The following is a 25,347-nucleotide window of genomic DNA, read 5'->3' on the forward strand; positions in this document are numbered from 1 at the left end:
TAAAAGTATTCAAATTTACTTATTTTAAATACCTGCTCATATAAATATTTTAGAAAATAAAAAAGCAGATTTAGTAGTAAAAATTGAAATTAAAACATAAAAAATAACTCAAAAAATTACATTCTGATCATATATCAAAAGAAAGATTAAAGAATTATATATGAATTAATGAATAAAGATCAATGAAATTAAAAAAAAGTACTCAATATACAAGATATAAAATAAAACTAAAGTAAAAATCTATATCAATAAAATATAGAAAGAAAATATTTTTCTTTATAATATAATTAAAACTTGAATATAACTACTTTAAATAATATATAAAAAAATATAAAGATTCTTTAAACTTTAATAAATATGATTTTTATGATATAATTAAAAGTTCAGATTATATACTGATAAATTACTCATTAGATAATAAAATAAAAATGAAATTAAAAGAAAAATACTTAATTAATCATTTAAATATGATTTTTCTATTTAATACTAAATTAGAAAAAAAGTTTTTAATTGAGTTTATAGAGAAAATAAAAATTATCTTTAAAGAATAGAATTTAATATAAAATAAATTTGATATTTAATCTATAAAAAAGTTGAAAATATTTTTAAGAATATTTTTATTAAAATTTCTTTTGTATTAAATTTATTATTTATTTTATTTTATTATATTTTATTTTATTTTATTATTTATTTTATTTATTTTAAAAAAAAGACTAGATTAAAATTAAAACTATAAATATATCTTTTATTAAAAGATTATTAAATACTGTATCATTCTAGAATAAAACTCTCTAAGTATATAGATTGATTGTTATTTATTAGTTAAATTAATAATATAATTAAATCTTAATTTTAACTAGATAAGTGTTATAGTTACTGATTGAATATATCTTAAATGAATAATAATAATAATAATAATAATAATAATAATTAGAGTATAAACTTAATAATTTAATCATAGATTTTATTTATATTATATTATTATATTTGAATTAAAAATTTAAATCTTTCTTTTTTTAAGAAGTTGATTCAGTAAGTTAAAATAATTGTAAATTTTATAAAAATCTTAATAATTTTTATTAATTATATAAGTAGATAAAATAATATTAATAATTTTATAAAATAAAAATTTAAAATTTTTTTTATATTTTAATAAGAAAATTTAATTAAATTATTAATATTTATAAATATAAATTAGATAATAAATACTTTTATTACATAAAAGTAATATTAGAATATATTTTCTATAGATAAGAATAGAAAGTAAAAATATATAAAATTTAGCTGTAAAATTTAATATAAATTAGATTTAACTTAAAAAGAAGTTTAAAAATTTCTTCTATACTTTTATTATACTGATGAACTTTATAATACTATAGTAATTGCAATACTCTTAAGCATAAAAGATTAAAATATTTTTAATTCTATATGATTAATTTTTAATTTGATTAACTATTATTATATAGAAATAATTTAAATTAAAATATAATAGTTAATTGAACTTTGATAATTTTGATAATTTATTCAATAGTGATGATTTACTTAGTAACTATATCATATATACTTTCTATATTTAATTAGTAAGTATACTCTACTGTAAAGAATATATTATTATATTTATAATATAAAGATTATTTATATACTTATTAATATATATAGAATCTCCAATAGATTAAAATTTATTAATAATATTATATTGTAATTAGTTAATATTAAATTTGAGAACTTTGATCTCAACTAATCAAAGAATTTTATTTCTCTATTTTATTAATTCCTTCTTCTTAAGATACTTGATCTTATGATTGATACTTTTAATAATAAAAACACTTTTTATTTGCATTTGTCTGCAGTACTTTTTAATAATTTAGTATTTATTTATTAAATAATAAGCAAATAACATATTCTTTTTATGTGTATTTAATTTTACCTATATCAAAACTTTTTTAAAAATCTTATTTAATTATTGTCAGATCAAATGTCAAGAGTATTTTTCATCTTTTATATAATTTTATCTACTGCTTTAATTTGATTATATAATTTTATAACTCTATTTGAGAATAATAACTAAGAAGATATAGTGAAAAGTTAGATTTCAAAGAAATAAAGTAAAACTAAAGTATTTTTCACTATTATTGTCATAAATAAGTAGCTTTAAATTGTATTCTATATTATATTATCTCAGATATTGAAGAATTACTTTTATTTAATTGAACAGATCTTATATTTAATAAATCTAGCTTTGATAATAATAGATTTAAAGATTTGATGATAAATACTCTTTAAATTAGCAAAGAACTACCTTTTATCATATTGCTTATATTTATATTAAGTAGTTTTATTAACTGCTTTTGTATGATAATACTTATATTACTAGAAAGATATATCATTAAGAGATTGTAATAGATAACTTATATAAAATAAGAATTCAATTTTAATAATATTATAAAAGTTGTAATATTGAAGAAACTCTTCAATAAGATAAAATTTATAATTATCAAGTAGTAATAATCAATGATTATCAATTTGATATTTTTTAATAATAGTATTAAAAAGTTTTATTTATTTAAATTCAATCTCATCATTAGTGAAGCCGATATTAAATATATTGAGGATATAATTATCAGATAGATTAAAATATATATATCAGTCTTTTAGATAAATTTTTAATTTTATTATAATTAATAACTTTAATAATATATCATCTGTACTGATATATTTCATCACTTTTATTAATCTGTGAGAATATGATGATTGTATAACAGAATTAATATTTTAACAAATAGTTATTACTTATTCTCCATGCTCTTCTCCTTCTTGAAATCTGATCTCATCAAAATTGTAAATATCATTGATATGAAACTTATACTGATTGAAAATGAAATTATAGCAGTTAAACAAGTTGATAAAAAAGCTTATATTCTCATTTAACACTCATTTTGAATTTATAAGTTTCTGTTTAATTCTTTTTTAACCTGGTAGATATTTGATGAATCAATACACTCACATCTTGCTCATAGTAGAAGGAGAAATATCAGAATTGATATAATAATTACTTAATATTCAATTTATAGCAACTTTGATATATTCAATTATAGAAAAGTAAAAGTTTCTATATAATTGATGAATCCACTTCTTGATCACTTCCTCCTGGCTGTCATTCAATATTTGATTGACTGAAACTCTTATATTTCTTAATCTTCTTTTCTTAATATATTTATAAAAAGTTCTATATAGAATTTTAAATTCTTATACCATATCTGTGATTTTTAATTTTAGATTTAATTTTATGATGTTTAATGCCATCTGAATCTGATATTCTGAATATTTAATATTATTAGAGATAGTGGTGGTGGTTATTAATTTTTGAAGATTGGTGATGAATATATGAGAAAGAGATTTTAATTATGATGATGTTTTCTTTATGGTGGGGCGCACTCACTAATGGGAGGTAGTGAGTGCGCGAGGCACATTAGTTGAATTACATTAACTAGTTAAGCTTTCTGAATTAATAATAAATGAGTATCCACTTTTGAGTAGTATTCTGCTCAGATCTGAAATTTAATTTTGCAAGATTTTAGAAGTAATACTTTCACTTGTAAATGTTATGAAGCAAGCTTATCAGTGAGTAGTTTGTGTTTGAAATTTTATTAACTTGTTCATGTTGTTCATTGACAGTTAGTCAGTTGGAGATCATGCATTTGAGACAGAGTCTGACAAGATAGGTTCAATGCAGATATAAAATCAACTTAAGGAAGTCAGAGAGCATCAACTTAGCAATTTGATCATAGATTTTGTCTGCATTGCATTATCATGTTTGGGTTGAGAATCCACATCCCCTTCGTCATGTTGCGTTGGTTTTTTCTATAGGACATGACGAACGGTTCTAAAATCTGTGAGCTCTTTGCAGTTAAAATGTCAGTTGATGAGTAGACATGAGAGAGGAGGAAAAGGGTTTTGACTGCGGTGTTTGTTGAACAGGATCTTAATTTGAAACCTTTTTCATCCTTATCTACGTAGGGTGGGAATTCCATATGTTTGGGAATGTCTTGGTCCTCGGATCGCCGACTCTAATGTGTATCTCGAAGTTAACTAATGAAACCCTTCCAGTTACCAATAAATCTCTCAGACTTGATCCGCTTTCTGACGAAGACAACCCTCGTCATCTTTTTCAATGTTAACTTCGGCTATCTCGTCGAAACAGCAACCCTCACAATAATTCTGAGCCTACTGGTTGAGTGAGACTGCGTTTTTGTATTCTGCTCAAAGGCAAGCAGAAGGAGTCTCGATTTTTCCTGGTCTGTAATCCTATGTAGGTGAAGTATTTTGGATCCTCGCTGGTCTAAACATCTCGTGTTTCGTCAGAAGAGGCCCTTGAACAGATTGGAAGCCTGTCGGTCACAAGTTGGACCGCGTAAATCTCATAAGAAAGAGAGATTTTTAGAGCTTCCAGCTGGCTCTTCAAAGCTACGTGAGGGAGTTCCGACATCCAATGATTTACTGGAATCATTAGCATGGTAGCATTTCACATATGCGTGTGGACAACGGCCTGGCTAAAGAAGCCTTTTTAAAGGTAACGATCTAATGTATAAAATATGGGTTATGCCAGAAGTTTAGGGCTGTCAATTAAATTAGCATTTTGCTAGACATAAGGTTTATTACATAATACACCGTAGGATCTGATTAACTATTTAGACTTGAACTTTCCCCACCAGCACCGAACTAAACTGACGTCTGGTTGGTATTTGGGTATCCAGCAGGAAGTATCGAAGTGTCAATCAAGGGTCGACAACTGATTCGCTATTGGCAATTGCACGTGGGCAAGGCACAATTATTGAAACTCTGCGATTCCATGGATACTCTGAAATGTCCCCTGAATACATGGGCAAGTGACGTCATGTGCATGTGAGGTTTGTAAAAGCGACCATCGAACATTGAAAACAAGCATGAAGTTCAAATTGCCGACAAGTGGAGCATAAGCCGATTTGCGTTGACGCTACCGGCAGCAAAACTATGCCGCCGTCTCCTGGATATTTCAAACAGCGCTTTGCCTTGAGCGGAACAGGACCATCTATTGAGACTTCTTTTATATATGGGTGGGTGGAAATGTGTGGTTAGCAATATCCGTCATTTGGTAGTTCATCCAATGGGTCCTGCTTATAGTCACGTGATATAGAGATCTCGTGTGATTGGCTTGGTGCGCCAAGAATAAGACCTTGCTTGCACAATTAACATAACTAGTTTAACTAGTTAACTTTTAGTCATGCCTTACCTCATCATGCGCTTCTAAACAAGCACAGAAATCAAATTTTTTATATGGGACATTTAAATATTTTCTGTATTTTTTTTATTTCGATTACTTAAAAGAGTTAATGTATTATCATATATAGTATTTCTCTGTTATCATTTTTGCCTGTATCATTTTGGGTTGTTGAGCCTGATTCATTTCTTGCAGAGAGTTGGAGTAATGTCTGCGCACTAGTAGCAGGGTGAACAGCCTAAGCTTGACAGCCAGCTGACAGCGGTGGCATCCAAGTAACCCCTCATATCATACATTTCTCTACTACCGCTGGCAGTGCCACCTCAACCCTGTTTTCCCCAAACTTCTTCCAGCTCTATAATTGTTCTTGACATCGAACTGATTGACGATGCGTGCCCCTCATGCTCATTTTCAGAGAACTGAATACCTCTTGTATTATTAGCAACTTACTCCGCCACACAGCTACTCTGATATAACTCCCTGTCAACTTTTCCCGCATCAAAGGTAAGCTAATATATCTATCTACCCACTACACTAACTTACCCTTACCCCAGCTCATCCGTTGTCCCGATCCCCCCCAGGACGACCCACCAGCCCTGTTATCAACGCTCCTTCTCTTCCCGGTCCAGCCTTCTCGGGTTGACCCTCCCAGAGCAAGGGATCCTGTTTGCACTTCTTTTGAGTTGCCTTTTTATGTTGTCATACTCCTCCTCCACTTCTCCTCCTCCACTTCTCCTCCTCCAGTCCGCTAAGTTAGTTATACCCCACCTCCTTCAGCCCGAAGTGCCTATTTTGTGTTCACATGTCGAACGGGCTTGCGGCCGACAGTGACATATGTCATCCCATCCGGTTGTGATATCCCGAGTGTCAGTTCGCCATTCCCTCTTGGGGTGAATGCGCACTCTTACACCCAACCTAGTCTTGCCGTCACCCCCTATTGTTTCGATTTGAATGAGGAAACCCCAGATTGACCTATTTTCCGTTTTTAGAACTGAATGGTGATGCTGATGTCTACCTCTTCATCACTGTCCTCTTTTTAAGACTTGCCTCCATGCCGCCCTATTGCCTCTGGGACTGCCATTATTTCTCCCGAAGTGCCTTGCGACTCCTTTCCATACCCACCGTCATAGCCTTACATTACGCCTAATTTGCATAGGCAAAATTGGGTTCTATTACTATCAGTTGAAAAAAAAAAAAAAAAAAAAATGTCGCACTCAACCATGACAGTACGTTTCTTTACTAAACCCAAACCCCTAGGGGAGACCCTTACCGAAAGTGCCATGTCGAACACCCCCAAATTGCCAAATGGGTTTTTGAAAGACGAGCCAACCACCGGAAACGCACCGGCTGATGGCCATGGACACCGCGACGGCTCTAAACAACTCCAAAAAATAAAGGACGGTATCACCTTCGCAAACCAAGACTCACTTCCCAGGCTCCCCATCCCCGACATTGAAAACACATGCAACCGATATCTGGAGATTTTGGCCCCCCTACAAACCGTCAAGGAACAGGAGGAGACAAAGGCTGCTGTGAATGATTTTCTCAAATATGAGGGTCCAGAGTTACAGGATAAACTAAGGAATTATGCGAACTCAAAATCAAGTTATATTGAACAATTTTGTGAGTCCTAGTAACATTTTATACCTTTTTCCAATCCATTTGGTTAAAACGGATGCTGATATGTTAATCCAGGGTATGATTCTTATTTGAATTACGATAACCGTGAGTTTGCAGCTTGAACCCCCTTGGATTTTTGGTTCTTGAAGCCTGCTTATATGGGGTTTAGCTGTTGTTCTTAATCTCAATCCCTTCTTCCTTCTGGAGGATGATCCTACTCCCTCGAGGAACAACCAGGTCACCCGGGCAGCCTCATTGGTAGTGTCTGCATTGTCGTTTGTTCGAGCTGTTCGAAGAGAGGAGCTGGCTCCAGATACAGTCCGGGGGAAACCTCTTTGCATGTTCCAATACTCCAGATTGTTTGGCACAGCTCGCGTCCCAACCAATGATGGTTGTATCATTGGTCAAGATTCATCCGCTAAGCATATGGTTGTTCTTTGTCGGGGACAGTTTTATTGGTTTGACGTTCTGGATGACAACAACGATCTACTCATGAGTGAAAGAGACATATCACTCAATCTTCAGGTAATTATTGAAGATGCGGAGCAGACGCCAATTCAGGAAGCCGCTAAGGGTGCGCTTGGGGTGCTCAGCACCGAGAATCGGAAAGTTTGGTCTGGTTTGAGAGATATTTTGACTAAAGAGGAGGGATCTAACAATGCTGAATGCTTGAACATCGTCGATACGGCTCTATTTGTTCTCTGCCTGGATTCCACAGAGCCTTCAAATACCGCTGATCTCTGTGCCAATATGCTTTGCGGCACAAACGAGGTGGTGCGGGGAGTGCAAATCGGAACCTGCACAAATCGATGGTATGACAAGCTGCAAATCATCGTCTGCAAGAATGGCAGCGCTGGCATCAACTTTGAACACACCGGCGTCGATGGCCACACGGTGCTCCGATTTGCCAGTGATGTCTACACCGATACGATTCTCCGTTTTGCCCGGACAATCAACGGCCAGTCGCCAAGTCTCTGGGCAACTACCAGCCCCCCCCCTTCCAAACGGAGCGCAGAAAGCTTCTCTTCACATGCCAGCACAACCCCACATAAACTAGAATGGGACATGGGCCCCGAACTCAGCACCTCTCTCCGCTTTGCCGAATCGCACCTGGCAGACTTACTCCACCAGCACGAATTCCAAGTCCTCGATTTCAAGGGCTACGGTAAAAACTTCATAACGTCCATGGGGCTGTCTCCCGATGCCTTTGTCCAGATGGCCTTCCAGGCAGCCTACTTCGGCCTCTACGGCCGTGTCGAAAACACCTACGAACCCGCCATGACCAAATTCTTCCTACACGGCCGCACCGAAGCCGTGCGAACCGTTTCAAACGAATCCGTCGAGTTTGTCCGGACGTTCTGGGGCGACCGGCCCGCAGCTGAGAAGGTCGCTGCACTCCGCAAAGCGACGGAGAAACACACGGCCATGACGCGCATCTGCTCGCAAGGCCATGGACAAGATCGACACCTGTATGCCCTTTACTGTCTCTGGCAGCGCTCCATGGAGGACGGGCGGGGGATGATCAATAGCGACATCCCAGCCATGAACGGGTATTCCGCCAGCCACGTCGACCCGGGATCGACAGTCGAGACAACTCCGGCCACAGACCCGGTCGGCATCCCGGCCCCGGCCCCGGCCCCGAGGCCGGTGACTTCAGCGCCCTCCAACTCCACCCCCTCCGACGACGGCGTGCTATCATCCAGCTACGCCAGCTCGGGAAGCTTACGCATGAACCACCCGCCACGAGTGCCCGCCATCTTCAGCGACAGCGGCTGGGAGAAGATCAACACCACCATCCTCTCGACGTCGAACTGCGGGAACCCGAGCCTGCGGCATTTCGGCTTCGGGCCGACGAGCGGCGACGGGTTCGGGATTGGGTATATCATAAAGGACGATTCGATTAGTATCTGTGCGTCGTCGAAACATAGGCAAACCACGAGGTTTATACACAGCCTTGAGGCGTATTTGTATGAGATTCGGAAGTTGTTGAGGGCTACGCAGCCGAAGGGGGTTGTGCCGTCTAGCGCGAGGGAGAGGCAGATTATTGCTGCTGGTGGGGCGGCGGGTGCGGAGGGGGTGGATGGTAAGCGGCATGCTGGTGGTGGGATGGGGGAGAAAGTGATCAAGGGAAAGGGGAGGGCGGTGCGGGCTGATCCACACATGGTGGGGAGGGAGTCGGAGACAGCGATGGTGAATGGCGAGGAGGTAGGGGATGATGGGATGGGTGGATGTAAGTTCTCTCCCCCCCCCCGGCTCTCCTGCTCTCATTATCAGAGCAGCTGTTCTTTTTCATCATTTTGAGCTGAGATGTTAACTAATCATGTTGCAGATGGATTTTTCGATGCGGGGATCTTGTTGAATGCGCTGAAAGGGTCGCAGGGGGATCTTCGGGATTCGCCTCCTAAGCGGAAGCTGATTGGAAAGCAGTTGCAGTTGAATGAGTACTGAGGGGTCTATATTGTCTTTTATTGTATAATTTTTTTTCTTATCGATATATGCATCTGTCTCTACATCTACAATACTAGACGAGAGGCAAATTGTGCACTACAAACGCCCACAGTAATGCGAACACTGATCCTATGCATCTCATCAAAATTGCGAAGCATCTCCATATGATGAAAAACAAGTAAAACAAGCGTAGCATGCCTGTGTCCTTTGTTCATTTTACTTTTCATTTCCTCCTCAATTTTGTCCCTCTTTCCGTTTTTCTTCCTTTGGTTATGTTTGATATTCCCCGGCCCATTTTTTTTTTTTTCCCTCCTCCTTTCATTTACGGATGGGATGGGTTGGGTTTTTATTCCATGTATTATTTCCTTACCCTGGTTCGATCTAAGACCGCAATTCGCATAACCACAACTTACAATGCACAAATGACGCGGAATTGGCGAATAGGGATTCATTGGGCATAGTTTTTATTTTATATAAATATAAATATATATATATTACCGGGGATAACCACACAAATGCATGTCTTCCGTGCAGATGCATAAATTAAACTACGCAGGATAACTACACGAACCCTGGCTTGTTTCGATTTATCAGAAGAGACGCGAACGAAGCAGAAGTCGTTAAACTTATCTAGTCCGAAGCAGCCTCTTAGAGAGCTGGAGTGGAATGAAAATCGACTAGCAGACTGCATGCTGCGGGACTGCAGACGTTAGAGTTGTAAACCGGACTGGGCTTGCCGGGACTAAAGTGAAGAACTGTGTTCTGGATGGAGCGGGGATGATGTTGATTGGAGGAGGTTCTTGGGGGAGGGGGGAGAGAACCTGCTGCTCTTAGAGTATATGCGCTGGAGAACGTCGGAGGAGAGGGGGAGGAAAACTGCGATTTGGAAAGTATTGAAACTAAATTACATCTGATAACTTTAAAATAACATATAACTAACCAATCCCTCTAACTTTGAGAACCCCCGATTTTCTCCATAAGGAGCGATCTTCAAGGAATCTCCAACTCCCCCGCCGTTGATGTATACCAGTTACTCGATGCATTCCATCGTACGACTCTTTGAAGTGCTATTAATAGTCCCCCAACCAGTGCGCCAGAAGGAAAGGTTAAGTTGTTCAAGTTGTTTCGCAGCTGCAGATAATCCGGTCCCGAGGCAAAGTCTCGTTACCCTTTTTCCCGCCTCCTTGTTCAGCCGCTGCCAACCAGCCAATCAGGCGGGAGCGGACAAGGGATAATCCGGTCAGGCAGCGAGGAACAAAGAGTCTGGCAGGCAAAGACCAAGTGAATTGCGCGCGGACAAATGCCAGGACAAGTCCACAAACTTGGACTGTGGAAGGGTTGGAGCTAGGAACTAATTTAATTGCTACTTAAATGTGCAGCCCTTTTTTTTTTTTTTATCTCTGAGAGCGGCCCCCTCCTCTTAGTTTCTTTCCACAGCCTCTTGTCTTCTGCTGCCGCTTGTTGTCGTGTGTCTTGACTGGTAATCTCTATCGGTCTCTCAAGATAACTAGCCTCAGGCAGGCGGCCCTCTCTTCTTGGAAACAACTATATGAACCACAACATCAGTCGATCTGTTCACGTCCTTTGAGGTAAGTATTGTAGTTACGGTTTTTTATATATATATATATATAGACTTAAGCTTCTCTGGGTTTATCGTATCCATTCCCATCCCTGGGACTGCTTTGTCGTTCGTCGTCGTGCCCCTTGCCCTTCCTCCCTCCCCCCAATCCCCATCCCGACTTCGGGTTCTGCGCCCTTTGCCCGCCTCCCGTCACACCGCTATGCCAGGTTGGGCCTGGAGGGGCTCTCCCTCCTTCCATCACCCATTCGCTGGGCGCCCCTTCCCGACGGTTCCTCCTGCCCAGATACCACGGGGATGCCAGTGTGTCTTCCTCCCCACCCACCACTGGCAGAGGCAGAGGCAGAGGCAGAGGCAGAGGCAGCGGCAGCGCCAAGTCGACTCCACTCTACTCAATGGAACAATCTCTCTCTGCTGCAGCTGCCGTCCCTCGCAGCGGAAGAACTCCTCTCCCGGCTCTCCACCTCCTGCTACCGCCCTGCACTCCTTGTCACTTCTCCCTATACTTTCTACTGCTGCAACACTACTACACTACCACTACGACTATCACTCCTCCTACTACCACTACCACTGCCACTGCCACTCCCACTCCTACCACTCCTCCTACTACTCTTTCCATGCCTGATTCTATATACTCCTGTTTCTAACTACTACTCACCTTCTGCTGTCCTCTTAGCTAGAGCAATCCCTCGATATACTTCTCCCTTCCCCGCCTCCCCCCATATCAATCTCTTGCTCTCGCATTCGTCAATTCCCCTGCCTCTCCCCTCTCTACCCATCCGAGGACCGCTGGGAAGACCCTTATCCCTCCATCCCGCCGTCAACCAGCGGTCGCCCCTCCAAAGAAATCAATTATTCAAGATACAAATTACAATTTAATTAATACAAATTAATAACACCAAACTATTAACAGAGGGTATTTAATCCCCAACCAGAGAGAGAGAGAGAGAGAGAGAGAGAGAGAGAGAGAGAGAGAGAGAGAGAACAAGACCCTTTACTTACCTCCAAAAAAAAAAAAAAAAAAAAAAAGGGAGGCCATGGCGGACGCTGCTTCATCCGTCGAAGCCATGGCTCCCTCCTGCCCGCTGCCAGATCCCACCCCCACCACCACCGCCAACATAGACAATACCGCCTCCATGACCCCTCCATCTAGCGCAGACGGAGACAAAGTCGGGGAGAAGACCTCCCCAGGGCCCTCGATCGCTGCCTTTGCTACCACCGCATCTACTCCTCTTCTTCCTCTTCATCCTCAGCAACTCAAACTATCCGACATGGATCTCGATTCCATGCGAATACCAAACACTGCACTGACTCGACTACGCTGCAGATGAGATTTTTCCGGATCACTATTACGGAGGGGGGAGGATTCCGGTTTTTAAACCTGTCAGTATATATATATACACCTTGATATCTTCATGTCTTTATGACTTTGGTTCCGTGTCACTGACGTATTGCTTTAGACAATGGACCAATTCTGCGATTTTGCTTCCTTTGTACGCAAAGTCGACCACTACGGGATGAAGTCCGGGGTGATCAAGGTTATCCCGCCCAAGGAATGGTTGGTGTTTTCTTCTTTACCTGCGTTTATTTGCCTCTGATGTCCCCTTTCCTCAACCGCTCTCTGCTGCGCTGAATATTATCTGCAACCATGGTGACTAATGCTATCCTGACATAGGACCGATGCACTTCCACCCCTCGAAGAAGCTATCAAAACCATCCGTGTCAAAAACCCAATCATGCAAGAATTCCACGGCTCGCATGGCACATTCACCCAGGCCAATATCGAAAAACAACGCTCATATAACCTGCCGCAATGGAAAGCGCTGTGCGAGGAGAGTAGTCATCAACCCCCCGCCCGACGCGGCGAGCGGAGACGGAACCAGGAAAAGGTGACCCGTGGTGGTGCGCACAAGCAACAATCTAGATCTAATTCGCAGAGGCGGAAACCGGGGCCGAAACCTAAGCGCGTAGAAATAGTGGACAACAACAACAACAACAACAACAACAACAACAACAACAACAACAACAACAACAACAACAACAACAACGCTGTCAAACTTAGAGAGGATTCCGCAGAGACCCATGTGGATAAAGTCAAAGCCGGGAAAGCCCTCCCAACCCCCGTCTCTCCGGAATCCAAACCCATGGAAACCAAAACAGAGGTACTTAGTGATAGAGAGGTCTTACCGCCTCCTAAACCTAAAGGAAGACAGCCCAAATCCGTCTCTGCCAGGAGAAAATATAACCGTGGCGACGCTGCGGATTACATTGATGAGGAAGCATTCAAAGATTTCGACTACCGTCTTTCTGGCACCGAGCAATTCACCTCTGAACGATGTGAGGAGCTGGAAACCGCCTATTGGAAATCACTCATGTATAACAACCCCATGTACGGCGCGGATATGCCTGGGTCTCTCTTCGACGATAGCGTAACTTCATGGAATGTTGCCAAATTGCCAAATCTACTAGATATTCTTGGACAGAAGGTTCCCGGTGTCAACACTGCCTATCTGTATCTGGGAATGTGGAAGGCAACCTTCGCCTGGCACCTCGAGGATGTCGATTTGTATAGCATCAATTATATACACTTTGGCGCACCGAAACAGTGGTATAGCATTTCCCAAGAGGATTTGGGAAAGTTTGAAGCTGCAATGAAGAGTGAGCTTCTTCCCCCCCTTAAAAAAAAAAAACCTCCCCAAATTGCCACCATGTTTTGAGGACTGGCTTTTCATCCCTCAAAATATATTTTATTTTTTTTTGCTAATATAGCAATTAAAGGTATCTGGCCAACGGATGCGAAGAACTGTGACCAGTTCCTCCGTCATAAAACCTACTTGATTTCCCCTGCTCTTCTAAAGTCACAATTTGGCATCAATGTGAACAAATTGGTCCACTTCGAGGGCGAGTTTGTCATAACCTACCCATACGGATACCACTCGGGATTTAATCTGGGATACAACTGTGCTGAATCTGTCAACCTTTGCGACTGAAAGCTGGCTGGACTATGCTCGCGTCGCGAAGAAATGTAACTGTGAGGCTGATAGCGTTTGGATTGATATCAGTGAAATCGAACGCAAGCTTCGTGGCGAATCCACACCCGAGTATTATGATGAGGACATTGAGATGGGTTCTGATGACGAGGATATGACTATGGACGGTGCCTCGGACCTCCTTACCCCGCCGCGCAGCGTGCCGGAAAAGCTTGGGGTGACGCGAGGCAGGAAAAGAAAATGCGACAGTCACGAGTCAAGTTCGAAGGGTAAACGGGCTAAGATGCATGGGGAGGATGGCCCCAAGAAGATCCGTTGCGTCCTCTGTCCTAATAGCATGGACTATGAAGAACTCCTAGCAACAGAAGATGGCAAGTCTCACGCCCACCGCCGCTGCGCCACCTACATAGAGGAAACAACCATTCTCAAAGACGAATCCGGCACAGAAGTAGTCTGCGACATCGACAAGGTCCCCAAGGCCCGTCTGGGTCTCAAATGCCTCTACTGCCGCGAGATCAACGGCGCCTGCTTCCAGTGCATGCACGGCAAATGCACGCGCGCCTACCACCCCACCTGCGCTCTGCTAGCCGGGGTTCAGGTGGAAATTGGCTCTGTGGCTGTCATAGCTGATGATGGGTTTGAGTATTCGGTGCCCGGGGTGGATTTGAAGTGCAAGTATCATCGTCCGAAGAAGTATGCGTATATGCAGGGGGAGACGCTGGATTTGGATCCGAAATTTACGGCTGTTGCGAAGGGGCTGAGGGAGGGGGAGCTCGTGCAGTTTCAGGTGGATAGGGAGATAATTGGGTGCGTTGTGCTTGAGAATCGGGTGGGTGAGAGGGTGTTGTTGGTTAAGGTTTTGCCGAGGGGGTAGGTTTATAGCTTCTTTATATATTTTAATGATGGTGACGCTGCTGATGCTGACATTTCTTTTAGGGATGTAATCGAATTACCCTATCGATTTTTGTTGATTGTGCGAAAATCATCATTCCCACCACTTCCCCCGGGAATTAAACCGCTACCTTCCCACCTCGCGCGAAAACCAGATTCGAAGAAGGATTTGGCTTCTTCCCTCCCATCCCCGGGTACCCCATTTGGCGATGCGCGCTTCATCTATCAATGGGGCGAGTTTGTTCTTTTTAACCTTCCATTCAACTCTTCCACAACCCACGTCGATCTCTCGAAACCGGAGCAGATGTGGTATTACCTGGGCAAATCATCAACGGAGTGTCGTGCACAGTATACCGATAACCCCGATAAACCGTTGCATAATCCTCGCTCGCAATTTTTGGAGAGTGTCAAGTCGCTGAATGCTCCTGTCGTGACGGCAGTGCTTCAGCTTCATGGTCCGTCATACGCACGCAATCATCCCTCTAGGCCATTCTCCAGGCCATTCTCCAGGCATCCAGTAGCCGCCCCGCCGTACCCCATAGTGACATCGTCTGTTTCTGTTCCCATTACCGCTTCCGTTTCGCAACCCGCACAACAGCAAACAACAGCCAAACCACAACTTGTAAAATCGCCTACAGTCACGTCCCATCAACCAATTCCACCACCACAAAATACATCACATCCATCCCCATCCCAGCTAGGCAGCCCGCAAGTCCTGTCTGAGAAGCAACGGCCACCAGAGCCACAGAATAATAATACCAATAATGCTAATAATAGCAATCATAAACTCCCGGTATGGGCCAGTGACATCACGTTGCAGTTTGCGATGGCCCGACGTCTGGTGGCGTCTATTACTGACCACGCCAATCTTCGCGCGGGATATACAATTGTCAATTCTGACTTTGTCGTCCAGACGCTGCTAGGCCAGGCGGGCTCAGTCCTACCGACGAACGGGATGGAGAAGTTGAAGACGGCTATGGCGGAGTCAATGGTTAGGCCTAAGAGCGATAACAGCCACAGCAACAGCAGCGATAATCACAATAATAATTCGTCGTCGTCGCCGCCGCCGCCACCACCACTACAGCCATTGAATATGAAGGCGGATGAAGTAGACCACCTGCTCCGAATGCTCCGGTTTGCACTTATGAATCTCACGACGAAAGTAACAGGCGCAGCGGGGATGGTTGAAAAAAAATCCCCGAAGAAAAGCACCCCGCAGGCTCCTGCTAAGGAAGAACTATCCGGTGACGACGGTGATGTTAGTGGCCTGCTGATACGTCCAAAACTGGAAGGTAAGTATACCTACTTGGATGTGCAACGTCGCCAGTCAGCGTCGGTGTACCAGTCGCCGTATGCGCCGGGTTTTGGGTTTTCGGAATATGCTAAAAAGGCGTATCGGTTAGTTGGTGGTGGTGATGATAATGATGAAATGGCTCAACAGCAGGGGAGTCAGTCATTGTCGCTACGGTATTTTGAGTCGCTTTCGCGGACGGATAAGGATAAGGTTATTGAGGCATGTGGGGTGGAGGTTACGCGGCCCCGTTTACGGACCAGGAACGGGAAGCCGGTTGTGGATGAAGAAGAGACACTTGATAACGCAGTCCTGGATGGGGATGGCAGCCACGGCCACGGCCACGGTCATAGACATAGTTCTGTGTCCAGATTTGGCCAATCGGCATCCTCCCTGAACGGTCCAGCGTCGTCCCTCGATGCGATGGCCCTAGACCACCATCACCATCACAACCACCATAATGACCACCAAAACCACAGCCATCACGACCACGACCACGACCATGACCACGACCACCTCTCCGTCTTTGACATCTCCATGGCCATGCACACGCAAACACAGATGCACTTCCCCCTCCACCAAGCCGACTCCCCCGCCTCATCAAGCTTCGGCCGTCCCCAACTCCGCTACCAATCCCCGCAAGACTTCTCACACATCGAACATGAATCCTTCATGCTCCCCCGCCACCTCCAACTACAACTCCACGAACACGACCACGACCTCTTCGGCGACCAGCATGCCAATCAACGCTTCTGGCAACGCAGCGTCATGCCGTGGGTCGATGGCCAGCGCTGTGACGGCGACGGCGACGGTGACGGCGACTCACATTGCGGCGGTAGCCGCGCTGGTTCCCGCACTGGCGATGGCGACGATGATCCTCTTGGTATCAACGGAGTTGGCGTTGGAGTTGGTGTCGGCATTGGCGTTGGTAGTGGTGGGGGAGGCGCTATGGGTGTTGCCGATGGTGGATTGCAATCGCCGGATGAGCAGCCGCATCATCGACCTTTTTTGGCCCGTTTAGGCCGTCTGGACATGATTATGCGTCGTCGGATATGGATATAGGGCTTGGTAGGGGGCCTGGGTCGTTGCATTCTATGGATATGGCGGGCTTCGGGTTTGATGGGCCGGAGGAAGGGGAAGGAGAGGGGGAGGGGGAGAAAGAAGGTCAAGATGTGGATGCGAATGAGGGTGGGCATGGGGATGAGGTGAGTAAAGGAAGCAGTCCTTGAATGGCACTCTCTACCCGTCGAACTCCGCGCCGGAGTTCTCTCCAATTTTTGCACGGCATTTTTGGTGAAGCACCTCTCTCGCCATCCACATTCGTTCGATGAAACCGTTCTCTATCGGAATCGAATTCGAGAAAATGTGTTCTTTTGCTTTGCGCTGCCGATATTAGCGGCTGGCCCCAGCTCGCCTCATGTCCTCGATTGCTCGGCTCTGCCACTGTTAGCGAATTCTTTGCGTTCTGCGCTTGATTCATGCGCTTACATCCAAAAAAGGGAGCTTAAATCCCCATTAGCGACCCGCCTTATCTGTGTGTTTGATCAAAGGAAAAAGAAATTTACGACTGAAATAACTTCCCACTCCTTCTAATGCCAATACGATGATCAAAAGAACTTTGCACCTTACGCATGTTGTTCTTAATTCGTTCATATGTGTCTTGACTTGTTGTTTGCGGTCCATTTGGCAGTTTTAATGTGTTTGATTGTTTTTGCCCCTGAAACAGAGAGCGAACGAAAGAGAGGAAATTTTTTGCGTGGTTGTTCATTTTTGATCGATCAGCTCAACGACGGAGAAGATGGGAGCATCCTATACCCCGTCAATACCCACAATACACGTACGAACGGATTACGAATTGCAGCTACGGATAAGAGGTACACCATTGCGTGTTCAGTGACACGATTTTCGTCGTTGTCCTGCTTGACTTTGTTTGGTTATTGATTTTAGCTTGCGCATTGTGTATGAATGCATGCATTAAGTCAACAACAGTTTCTTTTGCAGGTGCCGACGAAAGGGAAATTGGAGAAAGGAGAAAGGGGAGAAGGGATATAAGGAAGATTTCCCCCGCCCCCTTTTTTTTACCAGTCAACAGAACCCAAAGTCTGACAAACAAAAATTCAACATTTACCTCCCTATTTCTTCCACGCCTTATCCGATCCCAACATACTTCTGGCTCTTGTACATAGATATAGCCATTTCCACAACAACCCATTTCCTCTCGACTCCACTATTTTACACAGTTTCCAAAATTCTTCAACTCCCAAAACGTCGTTTCCGTCCCTGTTTTTAAAACAAAAAGCAGCTTGATATCCCCTGCTGCTTAACCCCCTTTTTTTGGCCCTTTTTTTGGTATAAGTGGTCGATCTGGTTTGGAGTGATGGCGGAAGGATGGGTAAGGAGATAAATAGAAAGGATGGATGGAGGAGGCGATGGCGTTGAAAAGAAAATTAAATAAAACAATGGTTCTAGGGTGGATGAAACGAAACAAAAACGGCCTTGTTTGTTGGAAATATCTCTCCACTAGATGAGTTTATAGTTCTTTACTTACATAGCTTATGAATAATAAAAAAAGGGCGCCTGTTTTCTTAAGGCATATAATATGAACTGATATTTCTAGAGTGATTTTGCTTGGTTTTCTCCTTGTTGGATGACCAGATAAATGGTATTGACGGTATAACTATAAGAATCAGGTCCTTGATATATTCAGGTATCCCGATTGGAATCGTCAGTGAGGAAAGTTGCAATAGCCATATCTACTCTTCAACCATCCTCAGATGAGGCACTAGTATATATTTCATTGTTTTGTCTCTTGGATTCATAGGTTGATGGCCCCCTCCCTCTTCCCCGCATTTTCTATAAATATTCCATCAGACTCTCAGAACCCGAGAACCCCTAAATAGAATCAGCATACTTTGCAGCCCAAACCGTACCACACACGCAAAACCCTTCGTCCAACAAACAGACGTTCTAAGGCTTTACCACCGCTCTGGCGGGCAGCAGATGTCCCAGACACTTGCAGTTTATCGTCATCTGCGACAATGAGCTATTTTTCACCATAATGGGCAGCTGTAAAGTAATTATGGCACGCCACCAACTCAATAGGATAATACACAACTCAATATTTGACGGGCCTCTTATTCCATTCAACTACAATATGTAGTTACAACTACAGGAACCCGCAAGCAACAAACCTATATTTTACCCCCCACCACCACCACTCTTCCACAACGTTCGGAGACACTTTTATCATTTCAAATATCTAACAGCGCCATCGCTGAGCAACCGCAACAACAAGCCGAAGTGCGCTAAATTATTGCAGAGCTAGTCTGAACTCGGAAGGCTGCTGTAAAATGTTACAACATCTGTAAACTTCAACTCCATCTCTACAAAGATGAAGCTTTGCAGCTACAAAGGAAATAGAGGAAAAGTGAAGATAAAATAGATAGAAGAGAGAACAAATAAGCTTAAGATAACAGTATTATTTTTTATAATTAACTACTTATTGTCAGCTGTTTTACTTTTATTATATCTATCTTGTTTTTTTAAATTTATTAGAGATTATTTATTTTAATTTTAATTTTAATTTTATTATAATATTTGCAATCATAACTTTTATAATATATTTAGCAAACTTTCTTTAAATAAATATATCTAATTCAAAGTATAACTTTATAATAAAATATTTAAAAAATAATTTATTTATTTAATTAATTTAAAAGTTAACAATTTATAAATATTTACTATAATTTTTTCTCAATATTTTTTTATAGTTTATAAAAATAATATAAATAAAGATATCTTTAAAAAATAATTTATAGTAATTTTATTTTATTTTTTTATATATTAAACTTATAAATAATATAACTTTAACTAGTAGAAAATATTTATAATAATTGAAATAATTTAATTAATTAAATCTTCATATAATTTATATAAAAAATCTATTAGTTCAATTCTTTAAAGACTTAAAATTTATTAATTATATTAATTAGATTATATCAAACTTTTTAAAAAATACAAGAGTGATGCGTACAAGCAATTGAATAGATAGGATAAATCATGTCTGATTCTCTTCTAATAAGATGGGCGGACGCCCTACTATATATACACACTATGATCACTCTATATGGTAGGAGTGATCACACAAATATAGAGAAGATTGAGGTTCCTAAGTGGATTAGGGAAGGGCGGAAGAATAGGGGCGGAACGCCACAAAGAGAAAGTTGAAAGAAATTATAGTTAATATATTATCTTTGAAGTTAATTTAATAAATTTCTATATAATTTATATATTCAGTATTAATTTTCGATTTATTTTTTGATTTTAATATTAAAAGTTTTTATTATTATTTAGTTTATATATTTAAGAGAAAGGTTTTTAATTTATATTTAAATTTAAATAAAAAAATCAAAGATTGAAAATTTACTAGCTCTAAAGATATTAAGATATTCTTTAATATATTAATCTATATAAAAGCATGTAACTCTGAAGAAGTTATAAAATATTAAAATAGTATTAAATAAAAACTCATCTATTTACTTTAATTTTATATAAAGTTGGTAAGATTTCAGCAAATCAATAGATATATTTATATATTTATCTTCTGAAAACTTAAAAAATAAAATAATTGATAATATAAGTTTGAATTTTTAACTTTTAATTTTTATGATATTTGCAAGAAATACTTTATTTATAAATTCAATCTTTTATTAAATAATATTATAATTTATTTCTTTGATCAAAGTTTTCATATTTATAAAGTATTGAAGAAGTCTAATAAGTAGAGATATAAGATATATGATCTAGAAGAATAAAGTTATTTTTAAGTCTTTTTCTAATAGAGTCATCAATTCAATATTGAGAGAATACTAAGTTTTCTATTATTGAGCTGAACTGAATCTATGATAATAAATATAATTAACTGTTTTTAAGAATTTAAAAGTTAGCTTAACAGAGAATTTAAGTTTAATATCAGAGATTTTTATGAAAAATTTTCTATCAGACTCAATGAGAGATTTTACAGTCAACTTAGCGAGGAATTCATGCAATATCTATAGAGAATATAGATTTAATATCAGAGATTTTCATAGAATATTCTTTACTAAGCTTTATGAGAAATTTTAGAGTCAGCTTAGTGAAAAATTTAAATTTGATATTAACATTCAGAAGAAATTATCAATCTCATATTCAACTTTTATTGAACTATTTCATCTCAATTCCTCTATTCAAACATCTTCATAATTATGACTTTAAAGCTTATGAAACTACTAAACTTAAACAACTTCCACCTCTACTAGTTGAACTATAGAAGTATTCAATTTTCAAGAAGATTTTCTGGAATTCTCTATGTGCTATATCTCAAGATAAAGTTTATTGTTTAGACTGGTAAGATAATAATATGATATTAATATTGACTACTATTCATCTTTATAATATCTTTGTTATTTAAGAGTAAAAATGATCAAAAAAGATCTCAACTTATGAAACTTAGATTAGAAAAGTCTTTGAAAATCTTACAGATAAGAATTTGTCAATTTCTATAATTATTAATAACTGTAATTATAATATAAATGAAATTGATCTAGCAAATCAATATAGAAAATTATAAGACATAGAACTATATATTATAATCAGTTTTCTATACTATATTTGATGCGTATAAACAATTGAATAGGTAGAATAAATCATGTCTGATTCTCTTTTAATAAGATGAGCAGACACTCTGCTATATATACACACTATAATCACTTTATACAATAGAAGTAATTGCATAGAATAGAAAATATAGAGAAGATTAAGATCTCTGAGTGAATTAGAGAGGGATAAATAGAGAGTGAATACTAATATAAAAAGAGGTGAAAGAATAGAGATAGAACATCAGAGGTGAAATGCCACAGATAATAATAGAGATGGAATACCACAGCAGGAGCAGAACACTACAGGTAATAATAGAGGTGGAACACCATAGTCCCTCTGTTCAAAAGAAGAGGTTTGAGCACTTGTATAAAGCAATGTCAAAATAAAGAGATGGGTAGAACTGAAGAAGTGATTTTTTTATTCATTTTGATATGCTATTTCAGATTTTCTTTTGTCAGTTATCATAATTGAGTTCATAATTCTTTCTTTCTATCTCTCTTTTCTTTTCTTTTTATTTTTTGTGCAGTTGTGCTAATGAAATATAAGAGGTCTATTCTTAGTCTGATATCTTACTCTCTCATACTTGAGAAATTGCTATTGTTGATCTCTTCAGATGTGTCTAGCAACCAACTCATTATTATGTATATATCTGCAAAAATCATCTAAGTGTTCTGTTAAGATGAGAGAAATGATCATTGCTAGGTCACTTTTCAATTCCTCTCACAAAAGATATTTGATCATAGTCTAGTCAGAAATCACTGCTATTTGTAGAAAAGTGATCTTGCAGATGATGTAGACAGTGAGTGATAGCTCACTTATCTTGTCAAATAAGAATTGCAATTTCTGCACTTGATTTCAAATCTTCTTTTCTGAAAGCTGGAACTTACTATGTAGTTTGTCAACTGTTATTACAAGTGACACTGTCATTTCATTTCAGCATTCAGACAATAGCTCAATGTGCCACTTCAGAGTTCTTTTTTTGAGATATAAAGAAATCACTCTGAGAACTACTGTCTTCTCTTTCAGAGTTATCATGAACTCTAATCTCAATATAAAAGTAGTCATATTTATTTTGTTTGAATTGTAAAGTATGAGATCTGCTGCTCAGAGCCTTACTGACTGCTTCTGATCATATAAAAAGATAGTAATTTCATCTAAGATGCTTGTCATTAAGAATGCAGATTGATCATACATCTCAGTAATGAGTTGATTATCTCATCTTATTCTATTGTCTTTCTCATTGTACATGTAATGCTTTGTGCTGTCAGTTCTATTGCACTTTAGATTGACTCTGACATGTAAAATCAACTCTCACAGACAGCTTGTTGCTCTCAACACTTCTCAACTGACTTCTCTCAGACTTAGTCTTACAATAAATAAGTAGATGATGCTGACACACTCTAAACAGATCTCATAAATGATTGATTTCTTCTCTCACTCATTAAAAAGAGACTTGCAAATACAGAGCTGAGATTTCAGATCTGTCACTCATTTCTCTCACTTCTTTAACTGCATATCAAGATCTGTCAGTCTGTTTTTTTACTTTCTCAACTATACATTAAACCCTTCAAACTTCTCTATAATACTCAGTATCACTTTCTCATCACAGTGATCATCTTCTGCAACTGAGTGATCAAAATCTGCAAAGACAGAAGTGATAGATCTCTGATTTCTAATGTGCTTGATGACTTCTGTTCTGAACATCTGAATTCACTGATGAAAGATGATTGTTCATTCTGCTACTGGGATTTCCTGTATTGTTATACTTATCTTATTGTATCATCTCACAGAGACAGTGAATAGTACCTTCTCTGTCTTGAAACAGTTGTAGAGAATGATCAACAGTTGTAATTCTGTGTATTGACTGCTTTTGTTTCTTTACACTTCTGTGATTATTATTGTGTACTTTTCTGTAAACATCTGTATGTATTGATGAGAACTGCTATAGTAAGTGTTCTCATCAGCACCTTGCTTCTTGCTAACTAATCCAGTGCTCTTTGATCTTGTTGAAAATTCAGAAGTCATCAGAATGACAAGAGCATTCAAATGATGAGAGTGTTTATCTTTAATGTTTTATGAGATGATTAAGATGATTATTTGAAGATGATCAAGATCTGATTCAGAGGATGATACTACAGCTAATGCTTTTTTTAAAAGTGATTGAACTAGTGATTATGAATTAGAGCAACTAGCAATTATGATTTAGAGTGATTGATTTAATAGATCTTGAACCTTGATTGAATCAGCTGATCTTGAATCTTTTAGAGAGACATGGACATGCCACCAATTTGATGCATACAAGCAATTGAATAGATAGAATAAATCATGTTTGATTCTCTTCTAATAAGATAAGTAGATGCTCTGCTATATATACACACTATAATCATTCTATATGATAGAAGCAATTGTATAGAATAGGAAATATAGAAAAAATTGAGGCCTCTGAGTGGATTAGAGAGGGGCAAATAGAGAGTGAATACTAATATAGAAAGAGATGGAAGAATAGAGGCAGAACATCAGAGGCAGAATGTCACAGATAATAATAGAGATGGAACACCACAGCAGAGGCGGAACACCATAATATTGAATCTTGATACTGCTGTTAATAATACTTATAAGCTTCAATATCCCTATACAAAGCAGCAAGAGGTCTCAGATAGTCAGCTACTCAAACATATAGACTTCTAGGAGAAGCTCTATCAGCAACTCTTTGCCTTTTCTAGCTCAATTCATAATCTACCATCTGACCAATTGATCTCTTCATTGAATCAACACCTGGATTTCCCTGACAAAGCGCCTATCTTGTGTGTAGTGTCAATATAAAAGAAAGCAGAGGTCAAGGGAAGCAAAAAAAGCTGATCCGTCAGAGTTAGATTGTTCAATATGTGGGAGGAATGAAATCCTATACTATCTAACTAGGCAAATGTGAAAAAAGTTTAATAAATTACAATGGTACTATATAGATAAATTACACTAACGAAACCACGCTAATTTGACAGATGAAACATAAACATATTGGTTGACGGACGCTAGGTGGCATTTGGCATGGGAAACTAAGGGCCGTGGGGTTAATGGGGCCTCGAATGTGATAAGATAACATTTAAAACCGGGCATGTCATTTGACCCCACAGCGGATAATATCTGAATGATCTTTTGATATGTTAGTTAAAAAACTAAACATGATTCTATTTTATATATAAATTGATACTATCTTAAAGTTAAAAAATTATTATATTATAAGTTTTAGAATTAATTACTTATTAATATCTTTTTATAAAAAATTTAAACAACTAATTAATTAATGATATATTATTATATAAATATATTTTAATAAAATTTCTCACAGAATGAGCAGTTATATTCAAATATTTCAATTAATTAGATTTCAAATCAAATTATTTACACTCAACAACTTTGAATTAAATTGAATTAAAATAATATTAAATTTAAAATATTAAGTTTTTTTTTTTAAGTTTTTAAAAATTGTAATTACTATATTGTGATAAAGTTTATATTATATCATAAATTTAAAATTTAAAAAATAAATTATATAATAAATTTAATTATTAAAATAATAAAATTTTAATATTTATTTCTAATTATATATTTTTTAAATTTTAATAATTTATTAAAC

The 25,347-nt window shown here is 38.8% G+C and overlaps 5 protein-coding genes across 5 annotated transcripts; all 5 read left to right on the top strand.

Annotated features, from left to right (window-relative positions):
• Positions 1–6,477: 6,477 nt before the first annotated feature.
• Positions 6,478–9,325, top strand: PADG_02939 (uncharacterized protein; the record flags this gene model as incomplete). The annotated part of the gene is made up of 4 exons (XM_010759900.1): positions 6,478–6,880; positions 6,953–6,982; positions 7,047–9,107; positions 9,207–9,325. 4 exons carry the CDS (start codon positions 6,478–6,480, stop codon positions 9,323–9,325), a joined length of 2,613 nt encoding a protein of 870 aa, XP_010758202.1.
• Positions 9,326–11,106: 1,781 nt separating this feature from the next.
• PADG_02941 (uncharacterized protein) lies at positions 11,107–11,529 on the top strand (the record flags this gene model as incomplete). The annotated part of the gene is made up of 1 exon (XM_010760358.1): positions 11,107–11,529. One exon carries the CDS (start codon positions 11,107–11,109, stop codon positions 11,527–11,529), a length of 423 nt encoding a protein of 140 aa, XP_010758660.1.
• A 412-nt stretch (positions 11,530–11,941) lies between these two features.
• PADG_11514 (uncharacterized protein) lies at positions 11,942–12,235 on the top strand (the record flags this gene model as incomplete). Its single annotated transcript, XM_010760673.1, has 1 exon — positions 11,942–12,235. The coding sequence occupies one exon, from the start codon at positions 11,942–11,944 to the stop codon at positions 12,233–12,235; it is 294 nt and encodes a 97-aa protein (XP_010758975.1).
• A 132-nt stretch (positions 12,236–12,367) lies between these two features.
• On the top strand, positions 12,368–17,138 carry PADG_11515 (uncharacterized protein; the record flags this gene model as incomplete). Its single annotated transcript, XM_010760674.1, has 6 exons — positions 12,368–12,462; positions 12,580–12,880; positions 12,971–13,562; positions 13,683–13,809; positions 13,898–14,764; positions 14,831–17,138. 6 exons carry the CDS (start codon positions 12,368–12,370, stop codon positions 17,136–17,138), a joined length of 4,290 nt encoding a protein of 1,429 aa, XP_010758976.1.
• A 38-nt stretch (positions 17,139–17,176) lies between these two features.
• Positions 17,177–19,118, top strand: PADG_11516 (uncharacterized protein; the record flags this gene model as incomplete). Its single annotated transcript, XM_010760675.1, has 2 exons — positions 17,177–17,281; positions 18,948–19,118. 2 exons carry the CDS (start codon positions 17,177–17,179, stop codon positions 19,116–19,118), a joined length of 276 nt encoding a protein of 91 aa, XP_010758977.1.
• Positions 19,119–25,347: the final 6,229 nt, after the last annotated feature.

Source organism: Paracoccidioides brasiliensis, assembly GCF_000150735.1.
Source record: "Paracoccidioides brasiliensis Pb18 unplaced genomic scaffold supercont2.3, whole genome shotgun sequence".
NCBI classification, from domain to species: Eukaryota; Fungi; Ascomycota; class Eurotiomycetes; order Onygenales; family Ajellomycetaceae; genus Paracoccidioides; species Paracoccidioides brasiliensis.